This window comes from Orbicella faveolata, unplaced genomic scaffold, assembly GCF_042242905.1.
Source record: "Orbicella faveolata isolate gen_17 unplaced genomic scaffold, um_ofav_v1 contig_3, whole genome shotgun sequence".
NCBI lineage: Eukaryota > Metazoa > Cnidaria > Anthozoa > Scleractinia > Merulinidae > Orbicella > Orbicella faveolata.
The window spans coordinates 10,719,781-10,747,117 of NW_028301558.1; the positions used below are offsets into that span (position 1 = coordinate 10,719,781).

The following is a 27,337-nucleotide window of genomic DNA, read 5'->3' on the forward strand; positions in this document are numbered from 1 at the left end:
TTGAGCGGAAGTCATCTTCAGATTCAAGTGGGACTCTGCTCCGTGCTTAACCTACAGTACAAATTATTTTCAACGACTGACTCTGGAAAGCTGGTACACTAACCTACAACAAACGCCACTTAACAGATGTCAACAACTACCGGCGCCTTACAAACGACTTATCCATGACGGAAACGAAACCGACAAACGGACTTTTAACAGACCGACTTAATTTTACCAACAATAGACGGACCAAAAACCGCCCAATTTGACTTACAATAGTCGGATCGAAACCGACCAATGACTGATGACAAACCAACAACAGTTCTTTTCAGAACTACACTCACCCGGACGATCACACTATACGAACTACTGATACTCCCGGGTTCAAACCATTTACTATTTTACACGAGCCTTTCAGCCAATACCATCATGGCTTAACTGACCAATTACGTTCAACGGACCAGACTTATCGACTGACCAATACTATTCACTTGACGCTGAAGATGACTTCCCCTCACGTTGTCCAAACGTCAGTCACTAACAACAGTTCTTTTCAGAGCTACCCTCACCCGGACGATCACACTATACGAACTACTGATACTCCCGGGTTCAAACCATTTACCATAATCCTTGAGAAGTCGTAATTCCACGAATACAAAGGTCTGTCCATGTGAAGTGCAATATCTCGAAAAATAGTCAGGTACCATTCCAAGAGTGTCCGAGTTTGACACTTGTTACACCTTACACATTTTTACTTAACAAGGTAAAAAAAACCCTCCTAAAATGAAAGTATATTTATTGTACTCAATTTGAGTAAAAAATATACCAGTGATTTTACAAAACTAAAACAATTTATGTCCGTGTCTTATCACTAACAAACGTTTGGTTTGTGTTAAAATATATTAAGTGAAATTTAATATTCAATTGCTGTTGGACATTAAAAATACTCCCACCATTCCTAAACCACTTCCCTGCAAACATTGCGGGCTTGAAACTTAGAGTCACGTGACTCAATGTAACACAGTGAAGTGAAGTTTACTTGATTCACTAAATGCCTTGTTACTAGAAACTAGGTTGTAAATTTAAAACCACTGATTAAAATACCTTAAGAAGGTCTTTTATATTGGGTACATTTGCCACTTTAGAAACAAAGAAATCTGGTTGTGGCTTGTGGGACCGTTATTGGGACAGCACAAAAGACGAGAAGCCATATTAGCAACGGTTACGATCCCACAAGCCACTGCGAGATGAGACTCGCCCCAGATCTCTTCTCGTTTCTTAAGTGGTGAATTGGATTTGAATTTACAACATCGTTAAACATGAGAATTTGAAGTCGATTCTTCAACATTTTAAAAATAATCATCTTTTTAAAAAGATCTGGTGACACGTACGTTCCCAACCCAACTCATGCATTAAAATTGTCTTGGCTGTTGTTTATCATATTAAAAGTCCTAGATTTCAGGCTGCGCTCAATCGTCATAGGTGAGACATCTTTCTGGGTTCCCTTGACCACTTTCCTGTGATGACTTCATTGGGGTAAATTCCGCCAGAGAATCCCCTCCCTATGAACAAACACAGTACAATATCGTTAAGGCTTTTTTTCGCGAGGCTCTCGGCCGGAGAGGGGAAGGGGAGAGGAGGGAGAGCGTAACACCAAAAATGACAAAAGATTCTCATATGCTACTGGTGTGAAGTGGAAAGTCTTGTTTGAGTCACAGATTTTGCCATGTACTCAGTAGCGAAATGAAAATTGAAAGTATCACTCACTTTTGATGAGGAATAAAATACAAACAAATAAACAAACAAACAAAGAAACAAAGACTGCTGTATGTCTATGTACTGGTAAAATTGCGACGACATCACGGAAATTTGAATTTAATACGTTACCTTTGGCGTTGTACACTGCTGACCCTGGCACCACAGAATAAAGCACCTAGACAGGAGCCAACAATAAAATGAATTGTCAAATAACGAATAACAAACAAACTGAAACAAAAGCGAAGGCTTCTTAAACTACCATCCGACTTGTTCCCGCGCGTTTTCGGTCAGCGGTGACCGAAGGCGCAATGCTCTTGATGAAATCAAAAGCCGGAACCAGAAAATCCTGATTCCGGTTTGATTGCGCGCATGCGATCAAGTTTTAATAATGGTTTCTGAACATGCGTAGCGAGAGTAGCCGCTGTAACTAATGCTCGCCCACCTTCCGATTTTTTCCCAGGTCTCGATTTCTTTGCGCTGACCAAAAGGATCACGGCCTCTGGGAACGAGATTGGCCGTTATCAGAGCATCAGAATGTTCAAGGAACGCTAGCATTGCGTGACGACTCCCACTAGCAGGGCACGCGATAGCTTACTTGACAGGTCTGAAATACTTGACAGGTTTGCAGTAACAAAGCATTCACTAACCCTTTAGCTTTCTTCAGACTTTCAGGGTCATTCTTGCGAAAGTAAACGCGAAGGTGCTGCTCTACAAAATTCTCTGGTAGCATGTTGCTCACCTAAAGTGGGTCGAATGGATAACAGTGACTTAGCAATGGATATCACGATAAACCTGATTCATTACCCAACCTTCAGCGATACTTTAAATAGTTCTTACTTTTAACTTAGTGGTAGAAATCCTCACGCAAGTCACAAGGTGGATCGACAAGCGCACCCCAATCATGGGCGGAAAGTGAGGTGGAGATGCTCTTACCGTAACAAAGAGGTAGGGGGAAATTTTCTCTCCATAAGGAGGGTGGGAGGACGGGGCTAGACTCGCGTCCCCTAGACCTTGGACTGCAAGTGGGACTCTTCAACTTCACGCTATTCAGCAGTACGTTCAAGCGGTACCGCTTACTACGACATACAACACGTGTTTTACTATTAACTATGCGATGGGTCAAGCCTTCGTGTGCAAAGAGTTAGTACTGTTTATAAGCCGAACGTTCACATAACACTGGTTTGTTTGCTGCTTATTAATTAATTACGCTCCTTTATTGTGGTTCTTATTTTTACTACCATACCCAGATTCACAATTAGCTTATTAGAAGCCGTCTCTACTGTCCTGTGGCCCATTTCTCGAAAGGCTTGGTTTGAGATTTTGCTACGGCTTTCCGGGTGCGAAAACTTTTCGGGACCTTCGAGAAACAGAACCCTGATATGTTGTTATTTCAAATCACTGACCTGATATGGCTACCATAACAAGGTCACTTGGCCGAATTTAGGTACGGTAAAGACCTGATCGTACCCATATCAGCCTTTATCAGGCTCGTTTGGTCTTGCCATGGATATTTTGCCCAACTATGTCTCGCCAAAATACGAACCATGGCTCGACCAAACTCGCCTGATATACCACCGAAGCAATCAATATGCAATCAATCAAACGAAAGCTATTGAGTAGTACCTTCAAATAGTTGTTTCACATCTACCTCATCGATAAATATACAAAGTCAACCTAAAAAAACATACATACCTCATCCTTTCGGAGAATTATAGGTTTGTTTGGATTGTTCTTTTGGTAAAACCGCACCGCATCAATTGGATTTCTATCACGCATTCCATAGTCAAACGTGATAATCTGAGAAACAAAAATTATTAGGTACAAAAAGGCAGAAATCAAGGAATGACATTTTCAGGGCTTTCAGTAAACAAGGGGGGGCGGGGGGAGGGAGGAGGGGCAATTGAACCCAGCTTGTATTTCGGAAAGGGGGGGGGGGGAGGGCAACGGAAAGGCCAGAGCCTTTACACAAAAAATTACACGTACAAAAAAGGCAACCCAAAATCAAAACAGGATTATCAGTCTATAAGGGGAGGGGGGGGGGGGGGGCAATACAACCCTGCTTGTATTTTAGAGAGGGAAGGGGAAAAGGAAAAGTCAGAGGTAGAGATGGGGGTAAGATTGGAGTTCTAAGATCTTGGAGCAACTTCAGAATCCCCGGCCACGATTGCGCGACATTAACCTCCTACTCCCGTAGTCCTGCAGTAATGACATTAATCTTTAAAGTATATAAAAAAAATGTTCAATGGGTCTAGAACTAGTGCTCCCGCAGTCCTGCAGTAGAAAAAAAATGAATATTAAATGGGTGTAGATCTAGTGCTCCCGCAGTCCCGCACTCCTGCAGTGGAAAAAAGAACGAAGAATATACATGTATTTCTCTTTTGTTTCCTTATTTTCACCCTTTGAAGAGATTACAATTTAGTAATAGGAGGTTTAAAGGTAATGTTACACGAGCCGATTTTTAATGCTGACTTTTAACGCAACATTTCGTTGCGGCAACACGTTGCAGGTTTTTGAAAGCGATTCAAAAACTTGCAACATTGTTGTCCGAATTTTCCGAATTTTGCGTGTTGCGTTTAAAATCATCTCGTGTAACATACCGTTGCCGCAACAAAGTTGCGTTAACAGTTAGCCTGCGAGCAGGCTCTTCGCATGGCAACTGAAAGGAGAGGAAAGGGGGAGGCTAGTCAAAAGTCGTCTCGTGTAACACGGATTAAAAATCGGCGTTAAAAATCGGCTCCCGTAACATCATCTCAACTCACTAGTGGTACAAAGGGTTTCTAGTAACAGGACACTACTTACGTCAATAACAAAATCTTCAGGCTCGACGAAAGGTCCCTCATCAATGCTGCCAGCTATTTCCAGTTGTATGTCGGGAATCTCCTCCTGTTGAAGTGTTAATGCATCAGTTTAAATTGTGTTTCCTGATTGATGCAGGAAGAAGAATTTACGCCAGCCTCTGTTTTGATCTTTACATCCTTCATGGTTGATCAGGGAAATAATTTGTCGACAAGTTCACAGGCTGTGAATATTAATTTTATGTGAAATCAGGAGTCCCATTCAAATACTGTATCTTGTGACCGTATCTTGTGAGGGGAGGGATAGTGGGAATGTCATAGAAAAGTGAAAAGCTTATTCATTGGAAATTCTGAAAACCCCCAAAGAAACCTGAAGCAGTCCATTCATGGGTGTGTATAACCTGCGAGCAGGCTCGCGTTGGAGCACAAGCGGGCGTGGCGTAGCCGCGAGCGCGAAATCGAGAGGCGAGGCCGCGAGACGCTTTCTGGCGCCTCTTCATCAGACGCCTTCCTGCCGAATCGCTTTGCTCTTGGCCGCTCGCGGGTGTGATTCAAAGGTGAACCTGCTCGCAGGCTAGGGTGTGTATCTCAAGTATATTCTTACACTCCAAACGGTACCAATAATTTAAATTGATTTAGACTCCAACTGATGAGTGATACGTGGCAACAAAGAAAACTTTAAATTATTTCTTAGTTCCTGCTCATTGCGGCTTATTTGGCAAATGATCCCCAATAGTTGAAAATTTGAAATAGAAAGTTCTAAACGCCATTTTACTATAGAAAGCCCCCTATTCAAGGGTTTGCCTCAACTTGTCATTACTGGATTGCATGCGAGTATGTCATCATTTCTTTACCTTTTCACGTGGTTTCTTTAGTATTGTTGATCCAATGCATTTGTATAGGTCTCGCTTTTCTATCCGCAATAAAATGTTACGTGCCTTGAAAAGGAGACTAGCACTCATTAGTCTGACATTAGGCTAAGCAAGTCAGGATTGTTTATCTTTTCCGTTTCAGGCTTAAAAACTAATTCTCTTTAGGGGCAATCCTGCAAGGAATAAAATGAGAATGGAGACACAATCTACGTGGGGCAAAGTGTTCCATACCCTGGTTTCTGTAGTATTAAGTGGCTTGGAGTATTTCTACTCCCCTCACCTCCCTTGCATAGGATGCTAGTCCATCACAGGGTTACTTACTCACTTCCTAGTCTGGATGTAACCTTACCACTGTCAGGAGAACAATTACGTGCACGGAGACACTTCAATTTGGAGAGACATTTCTATGGTCATGCAAATAAAGCTACTGTTGTTGTTGTTGGCACACTAGGGCAGCTTTTTTTGCTGTTTCTGCAACAAGTTCTCTTTTTACAGGATGGGGTTGTTAGCCAAGCCCAACCCCCTGAAGTCTATCCAATAGTTACTGCTCCTATTGAAATGACTGTTAACACTTGCCACTTAACACTGCTCTGAGTCGCTGGTTACCATGGTTACTCACCTCTTCCAGGGCAGGGTCGGTTGAGTGAAGGATTTGATAATATATCGCATCTGACAACTGTGAGTATGCTTCCATGTCATCAATTGTTTCAGAAATGCACAGCATTTTCCTACCACAGAAAGCAGTCACGAACAAAGAATTGAGTCTTAATGCCTACCCACTAAATTAATGGATGACCCTTTCCCTGTTTACACGTATGTAGATTGTTTTAAAGGCCAAAATACGGTATGCATACGAGCTCCAGAGATTATTGTGGTTTCTGAAGCATGACAGATACAAGATACATGTAAAGTAGCATTAGAGGTTCATTTGTAGAGTACCCATTGTACAGGTTTCTCATACCCATATATCACTAATTTTTTTGTTCTACCACAACTTCAAGATGAAGAATGTTTGTTTGGTATGGGCAGAGCCAACTTACATTTCAATGTAATTTATGTTTTTTGAAACCAAAACGACGCATTATCATTCAAGTCCGATCGATACATTTATCGGCTGAAAATCATGGAAAACGCACCTAAAACAATTTATCAAAATTTGGTTGCGTGGAGGGAATACCACCAGACTTCCCTAGCGGGATGGGGCCTTTGGCCTCATATTTGTTGGTGGACTGCCACTCACGGAATCCTGGCTAAAAGCCTGACTTTTTTTCAAGACAAACAAAATGAAGCTCACAGCTTATTAATCCAGCCACGAGTGTGAACTTACCCATGTGATCCTCTAATGCGAATTGTCCTATCAGCCTTAAGTAAAGCTTCAGTGATCCTGCAATCAGCAAAAACAGAATTGAGTGCAAGCAAGTGCTACATGTGCAATCTTAGACAATACAAGACAATACAAGCATGATTTTACACAGATGATAGAGTTACCTCAAATGCCACGTCATTTCAAAACATTTTAAACTTAGCCCATTCCCCGTAAAGTCCCGTTGGTTGAAAGGTTGCCAGTAGACAAGAAATGAAGTTTGGATGAAGAAAAAACAAAAAAAAAAACAAGAAATCTTAAGATAGGGAAAGTATGGGACAGATACATACAGGCAGCTTTCCTGAATAAATACATGTTGTATTGGGGAGCAGGGATTGCGTGGGTTGAGTTTGTTGTTGGTTCTCGCCTTGCTCTAAGGGTTTTTCTCTGGGTTCTCAGGTTTTCCTCCCTCCACAAAAACCAACGTCTCCAAATTCCAATTCAACCACGACAGAGGACCTGCATGAAGACCAGCTAGGGCTGATGGCTTCCTCTCTAAATACTTTTATTTATTTATTTATTTATTTATTTAATATTAAGGGTTTGCAACAGTTTTGCAGCCAGTTGTTGTGATTTGAGATGCATGGATCCTACAGATGGCAATGTCAACACAAGTGCATTACCATGTGCAAGAGATTTCCTTTCACTTACATTCTTTCAATTATATTTGATGTTTTATGCTGATAAGCTCTTCTAAACAAACTGTTTCGTGTGTGAAACATATCATAGATGTTGCCAGCTTCTTTATCTCGTACACAGATTTGTAGCTTTCCTTTGACGTTAATTACCCTTGCAAACTTCATGTAACGCCTGAGGACAAGAAAACCATAATTATTATTTCACTGTTATGAAAGAGGAAGTCATTACTAATTAAAGTATATAGGGTTAAAAAACTAATGTTCAAGTGACACAAAAAATACTTGAAAAAATTGCTTGCATGTAAAAGAATACTTGTACATACTTGTGATCAAAACTGTTACTGATTCCTAGACAGTGACAGTCACGGGAAAAGTAGTCAAACTTGTCCACATCTATTCCTGTTCTTTTGTTTGCCACAATCTGGAAAACAACAACTTGAAATTACAAGCAAATCCTACTGCAGCAGATTCAACTAAATATCTCCCATAACAGTAGAAAAATGAAAATGAAAATACTTTCCTCCTGCTACCTGCACAAAGCAGTCAAAAGGAATCCATGCATTACAATAAGGCAGTAGAACTCCATTCTTTTTTGTCAAAAATAAAATATAGGTAGTACTAGACTGTAATGCTTCAGGCCTGCATTACTTGCAAAGAATTTCGGACATAAAAATTTCCGACGTTTTATTTCAAACATTTAATTTTTGGACACTTTTTATCTCATTTCAGACAAATTTCAGACAAACAATGTGGACTTTGTTGAAATGTACCAAAAGTACATTTGCACCAACAAAACACAAATTAGACTGAAACAACATCCGTGAAAATGATGGATTTACTGCACCCTCACTGACAAGAAAATTACACAAATTCAATCAAGCGTAATGCATCAAGCAGTGCAAGTAAATGTAAAGTTCACGCCATATAAAAAGATCATCAAAAGAGCTTTGGAGCTACTTAAAATTTTATGCTGCACTGTAAATATTTTGGAGGCTGTAAAAAATTTTAGATGTTTAAAAATTTCAAATGATTTTGTTTTTGCACAATTTTGTGTCCGAAATTAACATTATCTGAATTTTTTTTGCAAGTACCGTAAGGCAGGCTTCATTCCTACTGCAGGCTCATTTCCCCAAACAGCAGCTGATAATCAAGCTTTTCATGATGACGAGGGAAAATATGAAATTTGAAAGAGTCCTTTTCCTTGGAATATAGGAAACAAAACCAAAAATAAAGTGATATTTTCACCTCGTACAAGTAGCTTTTGTCAGGTCCTCTTCCTTTATAAGGCCACACCTGCAAGGGATTGATAAACGATCTGAGTTCAGCATCTCTGGTGTTGAACAGCCTGAGGTTAGTGAAATACATGTACATGGCTGTCAATAGTCACAAAAGAAACTGAGAGTGAGAAAGCGTTTATTACATGACACTTTACGGGGTCAAATATTACTGTGTGACAGGTGACAAGGAACTAAAAATTGAGGGTGACAAAGGGTTCAAGTGAGACAAATGACAAGGGGAAAATTTAGTGTGTGACACAAGAAAAGCAACTAATCAATGGACCTGATTTGTGAATTTATGAAAAAACCAGATTATTACAAGCAGCTAAAAGTACATTGGAACTGTGAATTGTCAAATTTTTCATAATCTCTAGAATATTAATGCAAGCATCAGAATCACCTTTTGAAAGCTACAATGTACAAGTCAAAGGGAATTTGATTGTTTGCCCTCAAATTTGTACAGTAGCTAGAGTTTAACATATAAACAAAAAAAATGTTTCTGCAAATTTTTTATTTTGAAATAGTTTTTTCCAGGAGCAATTTTTGTATGATCACTCTACATTTTTTTTATCCTATTTCAAAAATGTTCTGTAACTTTTACTGCAATTGAATATGGCAAAATATAGACATGTTCTTTAGCGCTTTGGGTCTGGAGGCAGAGGAACAAATTGAAACAAAATTTGCAAATTGTGGCATGGATTGTAGCTCAAATAAGTTAGCTCCTACTTATCAAAACAAACACACAAACCTTAGCACTATTTTCTTTTAATACAGCTCCAGAAATTAGCTCCTTAACGAAGGTCACATCTTTGTCAACCAAATTATACTTTGCAAAAGTTGGTAACAAGTTATTCACTTCCAACATGTGATCAAACATTCTTACTGATGCATCTTCATGCTACGCAGAAAATAATAAAAACAATGTATGATTAAGTGTCACTGACAGTAACTGAAATCAAAGAATACCTATGGCCAACTCATGGTTAAAGTAATCTAGAGATGAAACATGTTTACTTAGTGAACTTGCAATTTGTTTTTTTATTATTGATCTAGATGTAGTGCTTACCTTCCAGTGACTCTCTGGTCTGGCAGTTGGTATAAACAGTGCATCGAACATGTGGGAGAATGGCCCATGACCTAAATTACATTTAACAAACACATTCATCAATTACAATGCAGGTAACACTCATTTCATTAAAAAAGGTTGACCATTACATCTTGCTTTGATACAGAGGAAAGGAGTATGAAAGGCCCATGACTGAAATAACATACTTTAATAAACACATTCATCAATCCCCTGTATTAAATGCAGTGAAATGCAATTTAACCGAGTTAACAACAAAGAGCACCTGAGTTCCAGTAAATGTCAGCAGTTTTTAGATATGTACATGCACCGAGATTCCATGTGTCCCTCGACTGAGATGTGTCGGCAGCCTTCACAGTGATAACTTACAGTGAGCGTTGTTTTGCATGGGAGCATGTCTTCAAGCATTTCCCCTCCCTTCCCTTCCCATAAAACTTTTAAAAATACACTAAGTGACATGGACATCAGCTGATATATGTAAACTTATTTTAAAATTTTCTTCATTTACTTACCTTCCTTAAGCATAGTTTTTATCTGTACAATTTATACACATTTCTATATTCTCATGCATTCTCAGATATTTTTTAGTAGTTATATATTCTTAGTAGTTAAGTTTTTAAATCTTTATAACCAATTGTACATACATTTTTACTTTGTTACTTTGTTTTCTTGGTGCACCTGTAAACTAGCTGCCTGCATCCTTTAGACTCTGCTTATCAAGTCTATGGGACGCAACATTACCATAGCGAGGTGGGTGTTCCAAGTAAAATAAACTGTCTAATAATGTCTACAATGTATGTCTAAATTTGTTCTTCGGAGCCTTATTGAATGTTCTTAAAAACATGATTCCCTCTGGCCTTGAGTCCCATAATATTCCACTGGGGCTGTCATGTAAGCATTTCTAGTAGGGTGTACACATTTTTTGAGCCTCATCAATGTGTATGGTCCATATATGGGACCTTGCTTCTTATGGTTTTCCAGGACAATAGCATGAGGGGCCATACGGGTCATATGATAATGTTCAGTACCTAGGTCATGGCATAGTCCGGCTATCTTTACACAGAGTATGTCCTCATCTGTAATGCCCAGTTCTGGCTGCCTTTTTTGCAAGCTCTTAACAAGTCTTCCTGACAAGTGGCAGGTCCTGAAAATACAACATACAAATACAGCAACAAACTCTGGTTTAGTAGAATCCATTTCTAGGAATCCTAAATTGAAGTCTATCCCTGCCAATATTCCAAAACTAATGTCATCAAGTGACTGAAACTGCATGAAAAACAGGGATCATATGTACTAAAGACATCAGTGGTTGAATGTTGATTGATACCCTCAATTGACATTTTGCTTGGTACTCCATTGACATCCAGATCAATACTCGGTTGATGTTCGATCAACACTTGATCAACAGTCGGTCAATAGCCGGCCTAGTGTCGACCAACTCAAATGTGCACATCAATCAAAAATTAGTCGACTGTCGACTGAGATGATGATGGTGTGTCGATCGAAAAGAGTGAAAAGAGTGAGGATCGAGATGTCGATCGGCCTATCATTTTCTTCCCTCACAGGGCATTATAGTGGCACATGTGTACGTACTTAGTTAATAACACATTCTTAAAACCAATTGCGATATAACAAAGATTTCTAGTTGATATTGTTGTAGGTGGCGGTCACTTGTAACCATAAAATTAAAGTATTGCCAAAAAGGTATGTCACACAAAGGTCTGTGTAATGTTAAGTACATAAATAAATAGCTCACAGACACGGGAACACTACGGAGAACCGACTTACCCAATGCCATGCTCGAACCTATTGTGTGATGCGCCTGGGAATACATGGTAGCAGCCTCCTATTTTCCAGAAACAAACAAACAAAAAACCAGAATGATGCAGTATATCTGCTACACTTTGAACACGACTATACAGCATTGAATAACAAGGAGTTATTTAATATGCTGAGGTCAATTTTATGAGTTGCACAATTGTGACAAAACACATTTTACACTAGTATACCAACCTGGTGTCCAATAATGGAATATTGTACATGTTCCCCTTCAGGAATAAGGGGTTAACTGCACCAAGGTAATATCTATCCCTTTGCTTCTTTCACCTTTAGGTACCATTCAAAGGGCAATGTTTAACTATACAATCATGTATAACAAAGAATACCCACCAAGTTGTTTGATGTTCCTCAGTCGTTGATACTGCGGTGTATCAATGATTTTCACGCAGAGAGGATGTATTTCAATATGGCCATGGATACAGTCATTAAACACCTGTCAGATGATACATCAAAGATCAGATCTATCAGATATCAGATATATCAAACATCATAAACTCCATGACCTTTTTGACAGAGGCTTCATTCAAATATTTGGTTGAGAAGACTGACAGAGAATAAAATAATGACATTGAAACAGGATAATTTATGCATGAGAGACATGAAATTGCTTGCCTCATACATTTTTTTTTTTTTGAGAAAATCATTTGGGCACTAGTAGAGACATTTCACACAGTTCATACATTATCGTACAAGTACACGTATCACCAAGAAACCCTGTATAATAATAGTACAAAAATTAATACAAATGTATCTCAATTAAAAAGCAATTTGATAGCTAAATCCTCTTCACAGACACTTGAAAACACAAAAAAGCAGACACCATTTTGTTTAACAATAATTTGCACGGCTAGCCTACTCACTACCTATAACAGAACAGATCTATAGTGAGTAGCGTAGCCAACATGCATTTCCAGAAAATATCCTTACCCCCCCCTCTCCCACAGAAGGGATCGGAATTTCCTGTGGGGTGAGGGGTTCTCTAAACCCCAAAAATGTAAAGAAATATATCAAGCTTAAGGTTACTTCCCACCTTCGCGGGTGCCCTTTGGGAAAAAAATCGTACGCGTACTAGTTTCAATAAAACCCCAACAAACTATATATCATAAGAAAGCTTAATAACTGTACTTTAAGAAAAAAATACAATTTCAGCAATGTTTTCTTTTAGGAAGTGTCAGGAGGCGGTAAGGTGTGAAACGACTGAGGCTTCTTCTATTGCATTTATAGGCTATCGCATTCCGCAGTACGAGCAAAATGGCTGCACAGTCTTATTCACAAGGCATCAATCAACAAAAGTGTGTCAGGCTTTTTCGATATTCTGATTGGTTGTCTAGATATCCACATCTAAAGTTGGAGTAGCTAAAAATATGCGAGACGTGTTGCGTAAATGGACGCCACAGGAAAAATGTGTTAAATATCAAAATTTCCCGACACACTTTGGTTTGTCATTATCTCTGAAATGTTCTGGCAAAATTTCACGAAAATCTGTCAAATCTGCATACCCTATAAATTCGCTCAAAGTGGATGTATTCCGCCAAAAATCAAATCCGAGATTTTAGCTTGTAAAGGTTCGTAAACAACTCGCGCCACGCCCAGAGATTATCACGCCTAATAAAACCACAACCAATGCAACAACAGGACCTCCTAGTGTCTCTGACAATAGATCAAGATTTCCCGGGAAAAGCATCGCATTGCAACATGTTTTTTTATCTCGCTCAGTGGAGTTCAATTTAGGACAGCGACGTAATATAATGGGCAAAGACACCAAAGGCAAAGGTAAAGGCAAAACCTGCGCCAAAAATGTTTAAGGCGGAAAATGTGCCGCTGAAAAACAAGACGTTAAGGAATCGATGGACAGCTTAAGAAATACTTTTATTGCTGAAATGAGTTCCCTTGGGTAGGTTTCATTTTCTTCATCGCTTCTGCGAGATTCCGACGAAGAATCTTGTTCGCAGCCTGCACTGACGTTGACTTTGATTTTTAAGCTACTTGTTCCAAGGATATTTGAACGCTCCGGATCTTCAGCAGATGCTGAGATTGTCAAAGGCGTTTGGCCAAACCAAGAGCCTTTGTTGCTCCGGGCAAGGGTTTTTTTGTTTTTCTTTCCTTGACAATATGGAGCTTTTTCTTTCTTCTCTGGGCCGGTTTTTTTCGTTTTCTTTACCCAAGGACTTTTTTCTGCTTTTGGTTTTTCCATAGGAGTTAGCGTAAAGAGCTTTCACGTGGGAATTTTTGTCAAGTGCGTGATGTAAATAAAAATATGCAAATGACATGAAATACGAGCGATGAGCATTTGCCACGAAAATTTCCCCAGGGTTCTAGCCCGTTGACAAGATTATGACACCTTCCTAGTTTATTGACTTTATTTGAAAATACGTTTTTTCTAAATAACTCGGCCACTTTTTGAGATTTTTAATGTTTTTCCATTGGAAACACTAGATAAAGTGACGAACTTAAATTTTGTCAAATAAAAGAAAAAACGATTTTTTTGACCTCTGAAGGTGGGAAGTAACCTTAGTTAGAATTTCCAGATGGGTTGGGGGAGTCTTGGAAAAAATCCCTTCTGTATAGGAGGTATGGATATTTTCTGAAACTACACCATAAGAGGAAGGTATTTGTGATAGAACACATGTACCAGTAGATTTATTTTATTTACATTCAGATACTAGCAATAACTTTCAACTTATGAATTATTCCATGAAAATTAAAGTGAACCTTATATGGTTTGTCCTCTGTTCCTGATGACACACTGGCTCCATCTTCAGAACAAAAGTACACCCAACAGAATTAAAGTTCAGCATGAGGATGTCACTTTTAATATATAAATATAACTGGTAAAAATGAATTTAAAGATTTTATCTGAACTGGTAAGATGACTCCGTGACTGTGGTTATACCAACTTGAAAAACTTACCTTTTTTCATATAAGCTTAAGTGCTGGGCTCCCAGCTTTGGGCATTTATTCCGGCCCAATACCCCTAGGGGGTTACTATAAATCCTTGAATTATCACCTCCCCTCAAATAAACGCCCTCTTGAAATAAGCGCCCCTCCTATCAGCCAAAATTTAAAATAAGCGCCTCCCCTTGAAAAAGTACCCCTCCCCTCCCCTTGTTTAATGGACGAGTACTGAGACAAAACAGGATGCATAGTTTTGGTCGTGTTCAATTACAAGCAAGTGATTATAGACTCATTCAAGCACTGCACATCAACCGTCGCAATGGATGGTGGTGAAGATTCATTACCTAAAGCCCAACCAACCTTGTGCAGCAGCACAACCATATATTACTAAATAACAGATCATGTCTGACCACAATTTGGGAAAAGTTAAACAAGTGTCCCCCTGAATCGTAAGCGCCTCTCTTGAATAAGCACCCCCCATCTTCTTCTAAATTTGAAATAAGCATCCCAAGCACTAATAATTTTATTTACAGTATGGCTAAAAGTAAAGTGACCCTGAGCTTTGTGCATTCATACAGCTGTAGTATTGAAATTTTCTGCTTTTTGTTCAACAAAATGATCCTTTGTGAGCCTACAACTACGTTTAAAAATAATACACTGATGAAATTCAGAGAAAAATAGACAACACTGTGCACACGAGCCACCTTAAATATCTTTGACTTGGAAGATGTGCCACTTTTATTTTTCTCTATTTTGCTCTTAAATTTCGAATGATTTTTAGAATCGCTCAACATATTTTCCACTGACCTGAGCAAAAAATTCAACTGGGTTTTAGAATTGCTCAGCATATTTCCATTGACCAAGCAAACATAAAAGACCCTCAACAAGTTTTAATCACACTTTCCACTGGAAATCTGCGATATACTCTGACTGCCGAATTTATTATATTTTAGGCTGCTCCCAGCTGCTTGATTTACAGTCATTGTGTTTCCACAAACTTCCCAAGGAATCTTCTGAATGACAATTCAGACCCCATTATTATTTTGTAAACCTTAGAGCTTAGGATAAAGGTTCCCCTGAGGGCTGTGCCCACACTTTGCCTCAAAACGCCAACTAATCAACTTCTACAACAGATAAGACAATCACAGGAGACTGTTGAACCACAGGGGACTCGAACGCTTTATCAGCAACAAAAATAAATGTGCTGTTATTTACCTGCGTTCCTGTGTCTTTTTGACTCGTTTAGAAGGGATTTAAATGAAGTGAAGGTGGTTTACATCACAGGGGGCCCATACAAGCGGCATATCTGTTTGTATGTCGAAAGATCTTCTTAGAATTTTAGATTTTAGTTAGGTATAAATTGTACTTTAACGCTTGTAATTTTTAATCTATAACTTAGTTTTTTAGAATTGTAGTTTTTAAGCTGTAATTTTCACTTTTAGCGTGTAACGTTTATTTTTTACGTATTTTAATTGTAATGTGCATTTGAACATATACGTATGGAATTTGCGCACAACAAATTCATAATTATTATAATATAAAGAAATGTATGGGAATATTGAAGAGAGAAAAAATATTGAAGAGTAAACTTATATCGAATAATGTCTATGTTAAAGCTCAAAATAAACGTACATGTAAACCTACCTCAGTTGTTGGGTATGCTGTTTGCTCCACATTGATTGGATGATGTTAAACAATGCATCCAATCAGTGTGGAGCAAACAGTGTGACTGTTACTCCTTTACACAGGAAATCTCAGCCGCAGGTGCTGGTTGCTTTGAAAGCTGCATTTCTTGAAAATTACTTGGCAGTTAGCACTTGATTTTGAATGGATCTTCGATTGAATGCCAGGAGAAGAAGCGTCAACCTTTCAGTTTATCTGGTGTTCGATTAGGAAGCCAGGTGATTCTAATTTCTAGGTGAAAATCAGCTTGGTGCTGGGGCCGTCGAAAATGAGCTTTCCACACTTGTCTCTTTCTTATAACGTGTAGTAACAGTCAATGCAAAACCCACCAATTCGCTCAAATTTGCCATTTTGAGCTGCAGAAACAACAATACACAACAACTGAGGTAGGTTTATGTTTATTTTGAACTTTAACATAGACATTACTCAAATAAGTTTACGATATTAAGACTCTTCAATATTCCATACATTTCTTTATATTTCGAACATACAAACAGACACGCCGCTTTAATGGACCCCTGTGTTAACATTTCCGAACATTATCTCCTCTGCTGCTTTGTAATAATTATGACGCTCCGATTACGTCTCAAGTTTTGAGTAATGTCATTAACTATTAACTCTCATTTTCTCTTTTCTCTTTTATCGAACGGCCGTTGTGAAACCTGAGAATCTCTCTCCCGACGGGAGTTGATAGTTAATAATGTTACTTGAAACTTAAGACATAATTGGAGCATCATAATTACAAAGCGGCAGAGGAGATAATATTCAGAAATGTAAACCGCCTTTGCTTCATTCAAATCCCTTCTAAATGAGTCAAAAAGACACAGGAACACAGGTAAATAACAGTACATTAATTTTTATTGCTGATAAAGTGTTCGGGTCCCCTGTGGCTGAACTTGAATCCACTGTTTTAAAGACTTCAATTAGGTGGAGACCCGGTGGGGTGTTTTGGGAATTTCTGGGTAGGGATGTGCCGCTGGGACCCTGGAACCCTTAGCCTAAACCAGAGCTAGTTCAGCTGAATTTTGCTACCCTATACTAGAGTAAACTCCCCAAATCCCCCCATCTATTGACACTGTGGAGGCTTATTCACGTTAATTTAAACTTACTGATTTGATCTTTTCATGCTTTTGAATGGCAATTCCTGGTTTCCTTAGTCTAGATAAAATCTTCAACCAACCGGTCAGTTTTGTGAAAAATGATACCCTATTCTAGCTAGACCCAAACGCTCTGATTTATATACCCTATCCTAGAGTAAACTGCTTGAAAACCATACCCTTCACAGCGGCACATACCTGCATGGCCCATACAGGACAGTACCCCCCCCCCCCCGGGTGGGGGTAGAGACAACTCACTTTACGTACACGTGTTGTGAATATGAAGGGGCTCACTGAGTACATGACACTTTGTCACAATGCAAAACAAGTCAATTTTCAGCTGTAGCAGATGCGACAGCTGGATTTCGAACATGACATGCACTCGTACATGTATTTCTTACCCATTTCACTCTCGTAGTTCCACGTCTCATCGTGGTCGCCATTTTCTTCTCTGTACCTCTTCGGACTCGGTGTTCTTGGATTCACCAGAGACCGATTATCTGGCGGAGTGACAATAGCTACTTTTCGCTTTCGACCTTCCTTATTCATTGGTAAGTTTAGTGACAACAAAGCTGTAAACAGAACTCAGCAGGTCACCGTTGAAGCGCGCCAAACCTTCGACAACCTGGACAATTCTTTTCCTTGTTCTTTCTATGAAGGGTATACGTCTTCGACTCAAAACCGCTGTATAATGGGCCAAGGGGCTCACATCACTCGGACACAGGGAGAGAGTAAGAAAGAAAAGAAGGGAGGGAGGATGAAAACCTACTGTAGGATACACAGATATGGGAACTAGAAGTTCTTCTGTAAAATTGCTTTTTTATAAGATAAAACAATAAGTTCAATTGAGAGCTCTTAAAAATTGACACCGTCTTATTTGCAGTTGATTCACACTGGCCCTATCAACGAGACCGCGGTAACACCACGAATTGATAGGAGTCGCAGTTATCCCCCCTAACATTGCATCATCCCGTGAAGGGCGCGTGAAGTGACGCGTGAAGTACAATATTGGTCGATTGGTTGTTGAGCGACGAGGTTGTTTGCTTAGAACTTTGGCACAGCATTTCAAATTTTCTACCACCTGGAAAGGTTAAAGGACTCGATAGTACTAAGTTGTCAAAATGGCCTGGGAAAGCATAAAGAACCGCATCAAGAACACTTTTTCTGGCATTTCCATTGTCACATACGTACTCGTTGTGATATTCGGCACTGGTTCATGGATCGCGATCAACGGACTGTGGGTCGAGTTACCCATAATTGTTCAAGAAATCCCTGAAAGTTGGTCTCTGCCATCCTACCTAACAGTTATAATTCAACTGGCCAACATAGCGCCTTTGGCATTTACTCTGGGAAATAAATTCTTCCCACGTGTAGTTCGCGAGATACCGGCCATTTACATCAGCGTTCTTGTTGGAATCGCCGCATGTGCGCTTTTGGCGTTTTTCTGGAAAGAAACGAGCTTCATCGCAGGAGCTGAACGGAGCACTGCGCTTTTGGTTCTGTGTTTCTTTCTTGCCACGGTAGATTGTACCTCTTCTGTCGCGTTCCTACCATACATGGCAATCTTCCGAGCAGTATACATGAGCCCATACTTCGCTGGTGAAGGATTAAGTGGCCTTTTGCCAAGTCTTGTAGCCTTGGCGCAGGGTGTGGGAGGGGGGTCACACACCTCCTGTGTAAACCCCACTCAAGCTCCCGTGAATACCACTGATCAAACTTCGGGAAATGATACCAGCTCAGGTAGCTGGGGACCTGGTCCAAAGTTCTCTGCAGAAGTGTTCTTTTGGTTTCTGACTGGAATGATGGTAGCCTGTGGCTTGGCCTTTCTGGGGCTGAATCACCTGCCTGTGGCCAAACGACAGCAGGTAAAGCACAGTACATATGACCTGGATGCCAAACAGATCCAGACACACGAGGAAGGCATAGAGCTTGGCTCTAACGAGGAGAAGAAAAGCAACCCCGATAAAGATGACGACACTGGAAATTTGTCCACCATCAGTATCATCATTCTTCTGGTGATTTTAGCTGTAGTCAGTGGGTTGAGCAATGGAGTCATACCAGCTATCCAGTCGTATGCCTGTATACCTTACAGCTATTACATTTATCATCTAACGCTCACGCTGTCTAACATCGCCAATCCAGTCACCTGCTTGGTGTTTCCATTTATCCGAACCCAATCAACAGTCGTCATAGAAGTGCTGTGTTGTGTGTATCTTGGTATGTGCACATACATTATTGTTATAGCGTCACAGAGTCCCAGTGTGCTGTTACGGTGTGAAGATTCAGGCGCTGTTTTGATTGTAAGTGGATTGTGTCACATTAAGAAATATATAGGGACATTATTCATGGCCCAGGCATAAAGCATATTAGACTAAATAGTAGTGTGCATACCTTAATGATTTGCTTTAGCACCCAGGGTGCTAATTGACTAGGTAGTTCAAAAAAGGGCGCTTATTGGAAGGAGGCACTTATTTCTTTTTGAACACACTTTGAATATGTGGAGGTGCAGGGGCCTCATGTTTAGTGTGTGCGACTCCAGATCAAGCAGTCTGGGTTCAAGCCCTGACCGGGGACATACTAGTAGTGCTCTGTTCTTGGGCAAGACACTTTATTTAATTTACTCTCACAGTGCCTCTCTCCACCCAGGTGTACAAATGGGTAGCGGTGTTAGTGCTGGGGATAACCCTGCGATGGACTGGGATCCCATCTAGAGGGGGAGTAGAAATACTCCTAGTCTCTTCATGCTACAGAAACCAAGATAAGCTTAGGTGTGATAGGCCACTTAGCTTGCATGCGGACTTTAAATTTTACATCTGAATGTGGTGCAATACTTCAATGAAAAGAACAGATTTTTTTGATTCAAAACCAGTAACTATAGTTCACTATTATCGATAAAAAACAGACTAATTTGTTCACCTAATCAGCCACTTTATGTCATTGTCTTTAATGTCACTTTCGGTAATGGCTGCTTATTGGGAAAAGGTACTTATTGCAATATGGGCACTAAATAACAAAAGGCACCAATGGGAAGTGCTTTTCAGAAAACTTGGAGGCACTTATTGCAAAGAGGATTCTAAATGGAATTGTTATGGTAACTTACTGAATGTTCCAAAAGTGTAATTAGTGATCAATCTGTTGCTTGTTATGTAACTTACAGAATGTTCTAAAAATGTAAATAGTGATCTGTTGCTTTGGAGAAAGGAAAGCGTAATTTCCTTAATTTGTTGAAGGGGCTATTTTCTTCACTGTGGCTGGTTCCCTCCCCTTTAAAAGTATTTAATCACTACATGTAGCATTAGAGAGAAAATCAATATACTTGGTTGGACTGACTTACTACTATACCTGCAGTATCATGTAATATTCTCTAGGGTCAACCTAACCTGTTTGTCATACTTTCTGTACACTTAAAAGAAAGTCTAATTATTCTTGAGACATAAAACGTGAGTAAAAGGGGAAATGTAAATAAGTAATTTTTGTATTTGGAATCACACCCAGACAAAATGATTTTCTGGCCATGTTGCAGTATGCATTGGTCATTTTGTATGTGAAGGGGAGACTTTGTTGGCCTGGTCCTCTGGGGAACCTCCACTGAAAGAACAATATAGGTCTGGTGGTCATTGGCTAAGACAAGCCAGGGTAAGATGGCTTAAAAGCAGTGTAGTAAGATGCATTTTTGGAAGGGTTAAGGAGATTGATGGGGAGAATTTGAACCACTTGAAGGAAATTATGTTTTTGCCACGCGTGCAATAATATTTATTAGAGGTGGAGAATCAATGACAAAAATGAAAATGTGATTTTACAGTTACTTTGGTATATAACTCCTATAAATCCAAAATAATATCTTATTTACACATAAAATTATTCTATTCTTTTAAAAGGTTTTGATCAGCGTCAGTGCTGTTATTGTGGTAACGTACATCAAAGTTGCAATTGGGGCGATGATGCGCGAGAAAGGTCGCAATCACCTTCTGTGGTATGGTGTCAGTGAACAAATTGGGTCTTTCGTTGGTGCGCTGGCCATTTTTGCTCCAGTGAATGTCTACCACCACTTCAAACAAGAGTGAGAAAGCTTCGCCTGGAGGATGGAGGTTTTGAATCAAGTTTTCTTTTCAGAATTACAGAGTAAAATAGCTTTAATGTATGAATGCATGAAGGGACATGCTGTAGAACACCACAGTGACATGTGGCAGGGACAAAATCACAACATGTATCTACAGGGTTGGATCTAGAGGGAGATTGCAGGGGTGCACCTCCCCTCCCCCCCCCCCCCCCCTGGAGATGAAGCCTTCTTCTTAGAATTCGCTTTTAAAATTTGTTTACCTCACCAGTCAGTTACACCATTCCTTAGTGGTGCACCCCCTCCTAAGAAAAAATCTGGATCCACCCCTGATACAAATTTACAAATGGAGAAGGGGTATGTCGCAGTGACACATTCCCTTATCTGTGCTGATATCATAATTTACCCTCGCACAATCAATAGTAAGTGAATTTGTAGCTGGGCACCACCTGTTGCTATCTACAGGTACACTACAGGTCAGTGGTAAGTGACCAATGCACATGCAAAATGGGCATGCACGTTTTTTTGCGTTCACATGTTTTCAAGAACACAAGTTGAAATGTGTTTCTTTTGCATGTTTTTGCTATTGTTATGCCCTGCCACATATTTGCTTTGTTTGCTTTGTCTGCAATAATTGTTTTGAAAATTCCCAAGATTCCATCGCCAAATGATACTGATCTAAATTTGCATAACATAAAAAAAAAAATGAGTAAGTTTCTCTGTTTATCTTTTTTCCTGAACAATCTAGGCACCTTGAGTAATGAATCTATTTTAATTGATTGAGTTATACTCAAGTAAAGAGCTAATATTAGGGCTAACAGCTTGTTCATTTGGACACAATTTGCATGTAAATAACATAACTTGGTTATATTTTAAATAACAACTTTTCTCAAGCAAGTTGATTAGCCTTGAAGTTTATCAATTGTAGTTCCTTGGTACATGAAATTTTAAGGCAGTGAGAGATATTTTTCCCTTCCCAAAATTTATGTTTTCAATTAGTGGTGAGCAACTTAAGATCATTTATCTTCTTATGATCAGTTGTTTAATTTGCTCCACTTATTCGAATTAGAAAATCTATTTTGGTCCAAAATGTTTTCAGTTTAGTATGATAATTAGTTTTCTTTGATCAGACTTCTGAATTAAACACTGGATTCACAATCATTTTTTCATTATATTAACAATCATTGTTTCATTGTATTTGCACTGGATTCGCAATCATGGTTTCATTATAGAAATTTTATTATAGAACTTATGTCTGGCAATCGAAGATGCTTTGAATTTATGATTCACAGGTCAGTGGTAAGTGACTAACACACATGCAAAATGGGCATGCACGTTTTTTGCACTCACATGTTTTCAAAAACATGAATGGAAACGTGTTTTTTTGCACACTTTTGTTGTTGTTATGCAATGTCTTAAATTTGCTCTGATTGCTTTGTCTGTGGTAATTGTTTTGAAGATTCCCAAGATCCTAGAAAATCCATTTTGGTCCAAAATGTTTTCAGTTTAGTGTGATAATCAGTTTTCTTTGATCAGTTTTGAATTAAACACTGGATTCGCTATCATTGTTTCATTATAGAAATTTCAGTATAAAAATTATGTAAGTCTCTGGCAATTGAAGATGCTTTGAATTTACGATTCACAGGTCAGTGGTAAATGACCAATGTACCTGCAAAATGGGCATGCATATTTTTTGCATTCATGTGTTTTAAAAAACTTGCGTGGAAACATGTTTCTTTCGCACGTTTTTGCTAGTGTTATGCAATGCCATAAATTTGCTTTGTTTGCTTTGTCTGCGATAATTGTTTTGAAAATTCCCAAGATTCCAGAAAATCTATTTTGGTCCAAAGTGTTCTCAGTTTAGTGTGATAATCAGTTTTCTTTGATCAGTTTTGAATTAAACACTAGATTCACAATCATTGTAAGTTTCAGTATAGAAATTTCAGTACAAAAATTATGTCCGGCAATTGAAGATGCGTTGAATCTATGATTCACTGCTCAAGCCCATTTTATTGTTTGTATGGTTCCAGAACATATCCATATCCTGCCCTCAGACCAGCTGAGGGCAGTATTTGTAGAAATTGACAATAGAGCACCAAGCTACCTCATACATACAAATGGGTCTTGCTGTGTAAGCTCATTTTCAATTTACACTGAGCACATAATTATGCACTTGCGTTTGTGCCCTTTTTTGGTAACATGTTTTTCATGTGATTTTGGTTGCTTATCCCTGACCTGTACTGTACACACGCCCCCTTCATCATGACCACATGAGTGTCGGTATCTTTAGGATGTTTTCACTGGAAATATAGTAATCAGGTAGCTGTGGGAAGAAACTAGAATATGTTAACCAAGAAGCTAGAATACAGGCAAAGTAGGTCTATCATTCAATCCAAGGGGCTATAAAAAATATAAACTAAAGTTAGGTATAGAAATGTTACACTGATTGGTAGGCAAGGCTTTTCTGTATTCTAAGGGTGTTTGAAATGTGTTTGGTCATCACAAATACGTCTGGCACCCCAGCGAGGGTACTCACAGTATACATCATTGATGTGGGGTCTGATGGAGCCTCATATTGTGAACCCAAAAAAAGGACATGAGCCTGAAATTTTACACCCCAAAAAAATACCTGGCATCACAATTTTCTACCCAAAAAAATGCAAGACTGAAATACTTCAATACTGATTTATTATCAGCATTTTTTCCAGAACTCACACGTTGCTGAAAAAAAGTTCAAATGAATCATTTTGTGATCTATTGATCACAACAAAAATTACGCTCAGAGATGTGTAAACCCCAAAAAATATGCTTTTATATTAAGGCCTAAAAAAATGCCTGACTGAGTCCTTGACCTAAAAAAATTCTGAGGGTGTAAATTTTCAACCCGCCAAAAAATGTCGGACCCCCCCCCCCCTTCACCCATCATGTATACTGTGAGTACCCCCCTGGGTCTGGTACTAAGTTGTTATTTGATCGCCAACTCATACTTTGTCTGAAGAATGAAAGTTTGAAATTAGGAGTTGAATTATAATTTACCATGAAGTATATTTCATTGCTTGAGGGTTTGCTTCTAGGTCGGTTTTGTCTGTTCGTAATGAAAAGAAAAACATGGATTAGATACATGTACCTTTTCTGTGCTCTTAGCAAACTCCTGAACTCCTTCTATTCAACCCACCTCATAAGAGTTGTTAGATTTAAGGTACATTGCTATAATATACAAAATATTACTATTTTATTTTTTACGCTATTTTTTTCTTTTTTAATCCAGTGGTTTATTTGTGTGGGCCCTTGGACTCTAATGTAAACCACCCAAATGAAATGTAGAATGTAACTTAACTATATAGAATAGCATTTAATATATTTTTAAACACAGTTTAAAACAAGGAACAATCATGCCAGTTTTAAAGTAAGCTACATCATAAGTCTATTTTTTGTATGGATCTTTCTATCCAGTCATCACTGCCTCACACACTAGGTTAAACTCACGCTCTGGGTGCAGAAACTGAAGATCTGAAAGTAATTTATACAAGGAGGTGTCAAAATATTTGTCAACTCATCCTACAAAAAGCGCACACTTCTTGTGTGCTGAATATGATTCCACAATCGCAACTCCAAAAGGGCCTGGGCCAACTGCTTTTTTTTGGCACCAGGACAGAATGTGCAGCTGACATAAAGTCTTTGAAGATTTTTAAGACCTATTAAAAGATCTTTGATACTGACAAAATGGTGAGTTGTGGCTCTAACCACAATTTCCTCTTTTGTTAATGGTTTTTTACAATTTACTGTTGAATTTTTCAATTTTTATACCTTTTTCTCTTATTTTATTATCAATTTTTAGACTTATTGGTCAAAATTTCGGGGGATTTTACGGCTAGTGGTAAACTAGGCTCGACTACCAGCTGCTGAGCTGCTGTTCAAGAGAGGAATGAAGACCAGACTAGAATGAATGACAGAAATCATTGCTAAAATTTAAGACCATAAGGGCCATCCTTCCCCTTATCCTGGCACGGTGTGTCTAGACATCAATGCAGACAATGCATTAGCTTTGTTACAACACTATACTCTGGGTGAAGTTAAAAGAAAACCATATGTAGCAGGCAGCAGAATTCTGTGGTATTGTTAGGTGTTAGGTACTGTGATGAGACACTCGCTCCTTCGTAATTACATAATTGAGGGGGTGGCTCATGACATTATCTAATCAGTAAGTTTTGCCACAAAACTATTTTTGTTAGGAAGAAAACAGTAGTGAAAGTGCAGAATTTTACAATACTTAAACCAGTACGCAAAGCTTCGTTAAGCCTATTGCTGTTCTGTTTTGCTTTTGTTGTAACTTGATAAAGTATTGTTAGCGATTTTAAACATGTAAATTGAATTTACATGTAAATTTAAAATGGTGAAATAATGTTAAATTAATGGGGGGTTGCATTTGAGGCAGAGCAACATTTGACAGATTTGCACTTGCCACAATGAGGAATTTAGAATTTAGAATTTAAGGAAAAATGACCTTTTTTAATGGGGAACAATGGATGAAATGCAAGTTATTAGGACCAAGGAAACATTTGTGGCCCTCCATAGTTTCTTACATGGAGATAAATGCCCCTAAATAACACCATGTGATAAACAAATATCACCCTTGCAGTCATATGTTACAAACATATTGTGCCCCTTTAAGACTGACCTTTACTGGTAAGCTTTAAATATAAGATGTTTAGATAGTTGTAAGTTTAAAAAGAAGTTGTACATTTTATTCCTTGATAAGTGAATTTTGCACCGTCATTGATATTTAAAAGGTCACAGTTGTACTGAGGTAGTTATTTATCGTATAAATTCTTCATTGTTTAGTCAAGTTCATGCTTGTATGGTTTGGAATAAAGCTGTTGTAGGTATTAAAAGACTGATGTGTTATTCCATTGCTGCAAAGTTCATCTAATGCAACTGACAACAGAGGCCTTGCAAAGAGTTTCAGACGCCATTTGGTATATACATTTGCTTTATTATCATGCCACTTTTCTCAAAGAAGGTATCATGTCAGTACTGGATCAAATGTTTAACTTTTTGGGTGGCTTTCAAATACTTCAAAATTTCTGGGTGGCACGGGTGTGAGAGGCGCGGTGGCTTCATGATTAGTGCGCTTGTCTCTGGATCGACTGGTCCGGGTTCGAGCCCTGGCCGGGGACATTGCGTTTTGTTCTTGGGCAAGACACTTCACTCTCTCAGTGCCTCTCCACCCAGGTGTATAAATGGGTACCAGCAAATTCAATGCTGGGGGATAACCTTTCGATGGACTAGCATCCCATCCAGGGGGGAGTTGAAATACTCCTAGTCGCTTCATGCTACAGAAACGGGGATGAACGCATGCATTCTTTGTATGACTTTGATTCCAGGTGGCACGAAAAGTATTAAATACATTGGGCTCAAATTCCTGGGGACTGGTAATCCTGCTGTGACCTTTCAATATTCAGAACTGATATTTTTTGGAACTTCATCACAACAAATCTTTTACGGCGAACCAATAATGGATATGGCATAATAGATTACCATAGCAACGGTACAACCTTTTAAAAACACGACTTGTGATGAGATGAAACTTTTTGCAAAGTTTAAATAATCCTATGGCTGTTTTTCGAAAATTCAACATGCAGAAAGTCGCATATTAAAATATGTATACCCTGTGTTACTCTAAGAAATGGCATACCAAATAACTCCTTCACTGATTCAACCTCAAACATACACAGACATACCCCCAAAATCGGCCACGATAAGTGTGAAACCATGTACTTTGTCCGGAAGATTGGACACGTACACTACTCGTCCGGGACAAAGGAGAATCGGCGTGAACGCAGGAAACTTCTTAATAATCCGGGAACGAAATACAAAACAGACCCCGTAACAAAATCACGACCAAACTGTGCAAGGATGAACACAAGTTAGATTAAACCAAGAGAATCATTTTCTCTTGATTGAACATCTACCGGTAAACCACGAATTCTCAGGGTG

General features: G+C 39.0%; 2 protein-coding genes across 2 annotated transcripts; one reads left to right on the forward strand and one right to left on the reverse strand.

Annotated features, from left to right (window-relative positions):
• Window positions 1–761: 761 nt before the first annotated feature.
• LOC110065853 (deoxynucleoside triphosphate triphosphohydrolase SAMHD1-like) lies at window positions 762–17,970 on the reverse strand. Its single transcript, XM_089298774.1, has 18 exons — window positions 17,685–17,970; window positions 14,321–14,364; window positions 11,939–12,041; window positions 11,558–11,615; window positions 10,798–10,913; window positions 9,752–9,822; window positions 9,434–9,583; window positions 8,654–8,701; window positions 7,732–7,829; window positions 7,422–7,580; window positions 6,735–6,791; window positions 6,027–6,135; window positions 5,390–5,473; window positions 4,540–4,623; window positions 3,433–3,537; window positions 2,388–2,479; window positions 1,870–1,915; window positions 762–1,544 (listed from the first exon to the last, which is right to left on the reverse strand). Exons 1-18 carry the CDS (start codon window positions 17,830–17,832, stop codon window positions 1,452–1,454), a joined length of 1,665 nt encoding a protein of 554 aa, XP_089154900.1. The 5' UTR covers window positions 17,833–17,970; the 3' UTR covers window positions 762–1,451.
• A 73-nt stretch (window positions 17,971–18,043) lies between these two features.
• Window positions 18,044–26,232, forward strand: LOC110065807 (riboflavin transporter 2-like). The gene is made up of 2 exons (XM_020772974.2): window positions 18,044–19,583; window positions 21,162–26,232. Exons 1-2 carry the CDS (start codon window positions 18,405–18,407, stop codon window positions 21,345–21,347), a joined length of 1,365 nt encoding a protein of 454 aa, XP_020628633.2. The 5' UTR covers window positions 18,044–18,404; the 3' UTR covers window positions 21,348–26,232.
• Window positions 26,233–27,337: the final 1,105 nt, after the last annotated feature.

Excerpts from the sequence above, each read along its gene's own strand:
- LOC110065853 (XM_089298774.1), bottom strand. The coding sequence starts at position 17,832 with ATGAATAAGGAAGGTCGAAAGCGAAAAGTAGCTATTGTCACTCCGCCA. Across the intron at positions 7,830-8,653 it reads ACAAAAGCTACTTGTACGAG|ATTGTGGCAAACAAAAGAAC; the intron begins GTGAAAATATCA and ends GTTGTTTTCCAG. Across the intron at positions 3,538-4,539 it reads CTGAAGATTTTGTTATTGAC|ATTATCACGTTTGACTATGG; the intron begins GTAAGTAGTGTC and ends TTTGTTTCTCAG.
- LOC110065807 (XM_020772974.2), top strand. The coding sequence starts at position 18,405 with ATGGCCTGGGAAAGCATAAAGAACCGCATCAAGAACACTTTTTCTGGC. Across the intron at positions 19,584-21,161 it reads ATTCAGGCGCTGTTTTGATT|GTTTTGATCAGCGTCAGTGC; the intron begins GTAAGTGGATTG and ends TTCTTTTAAAAG.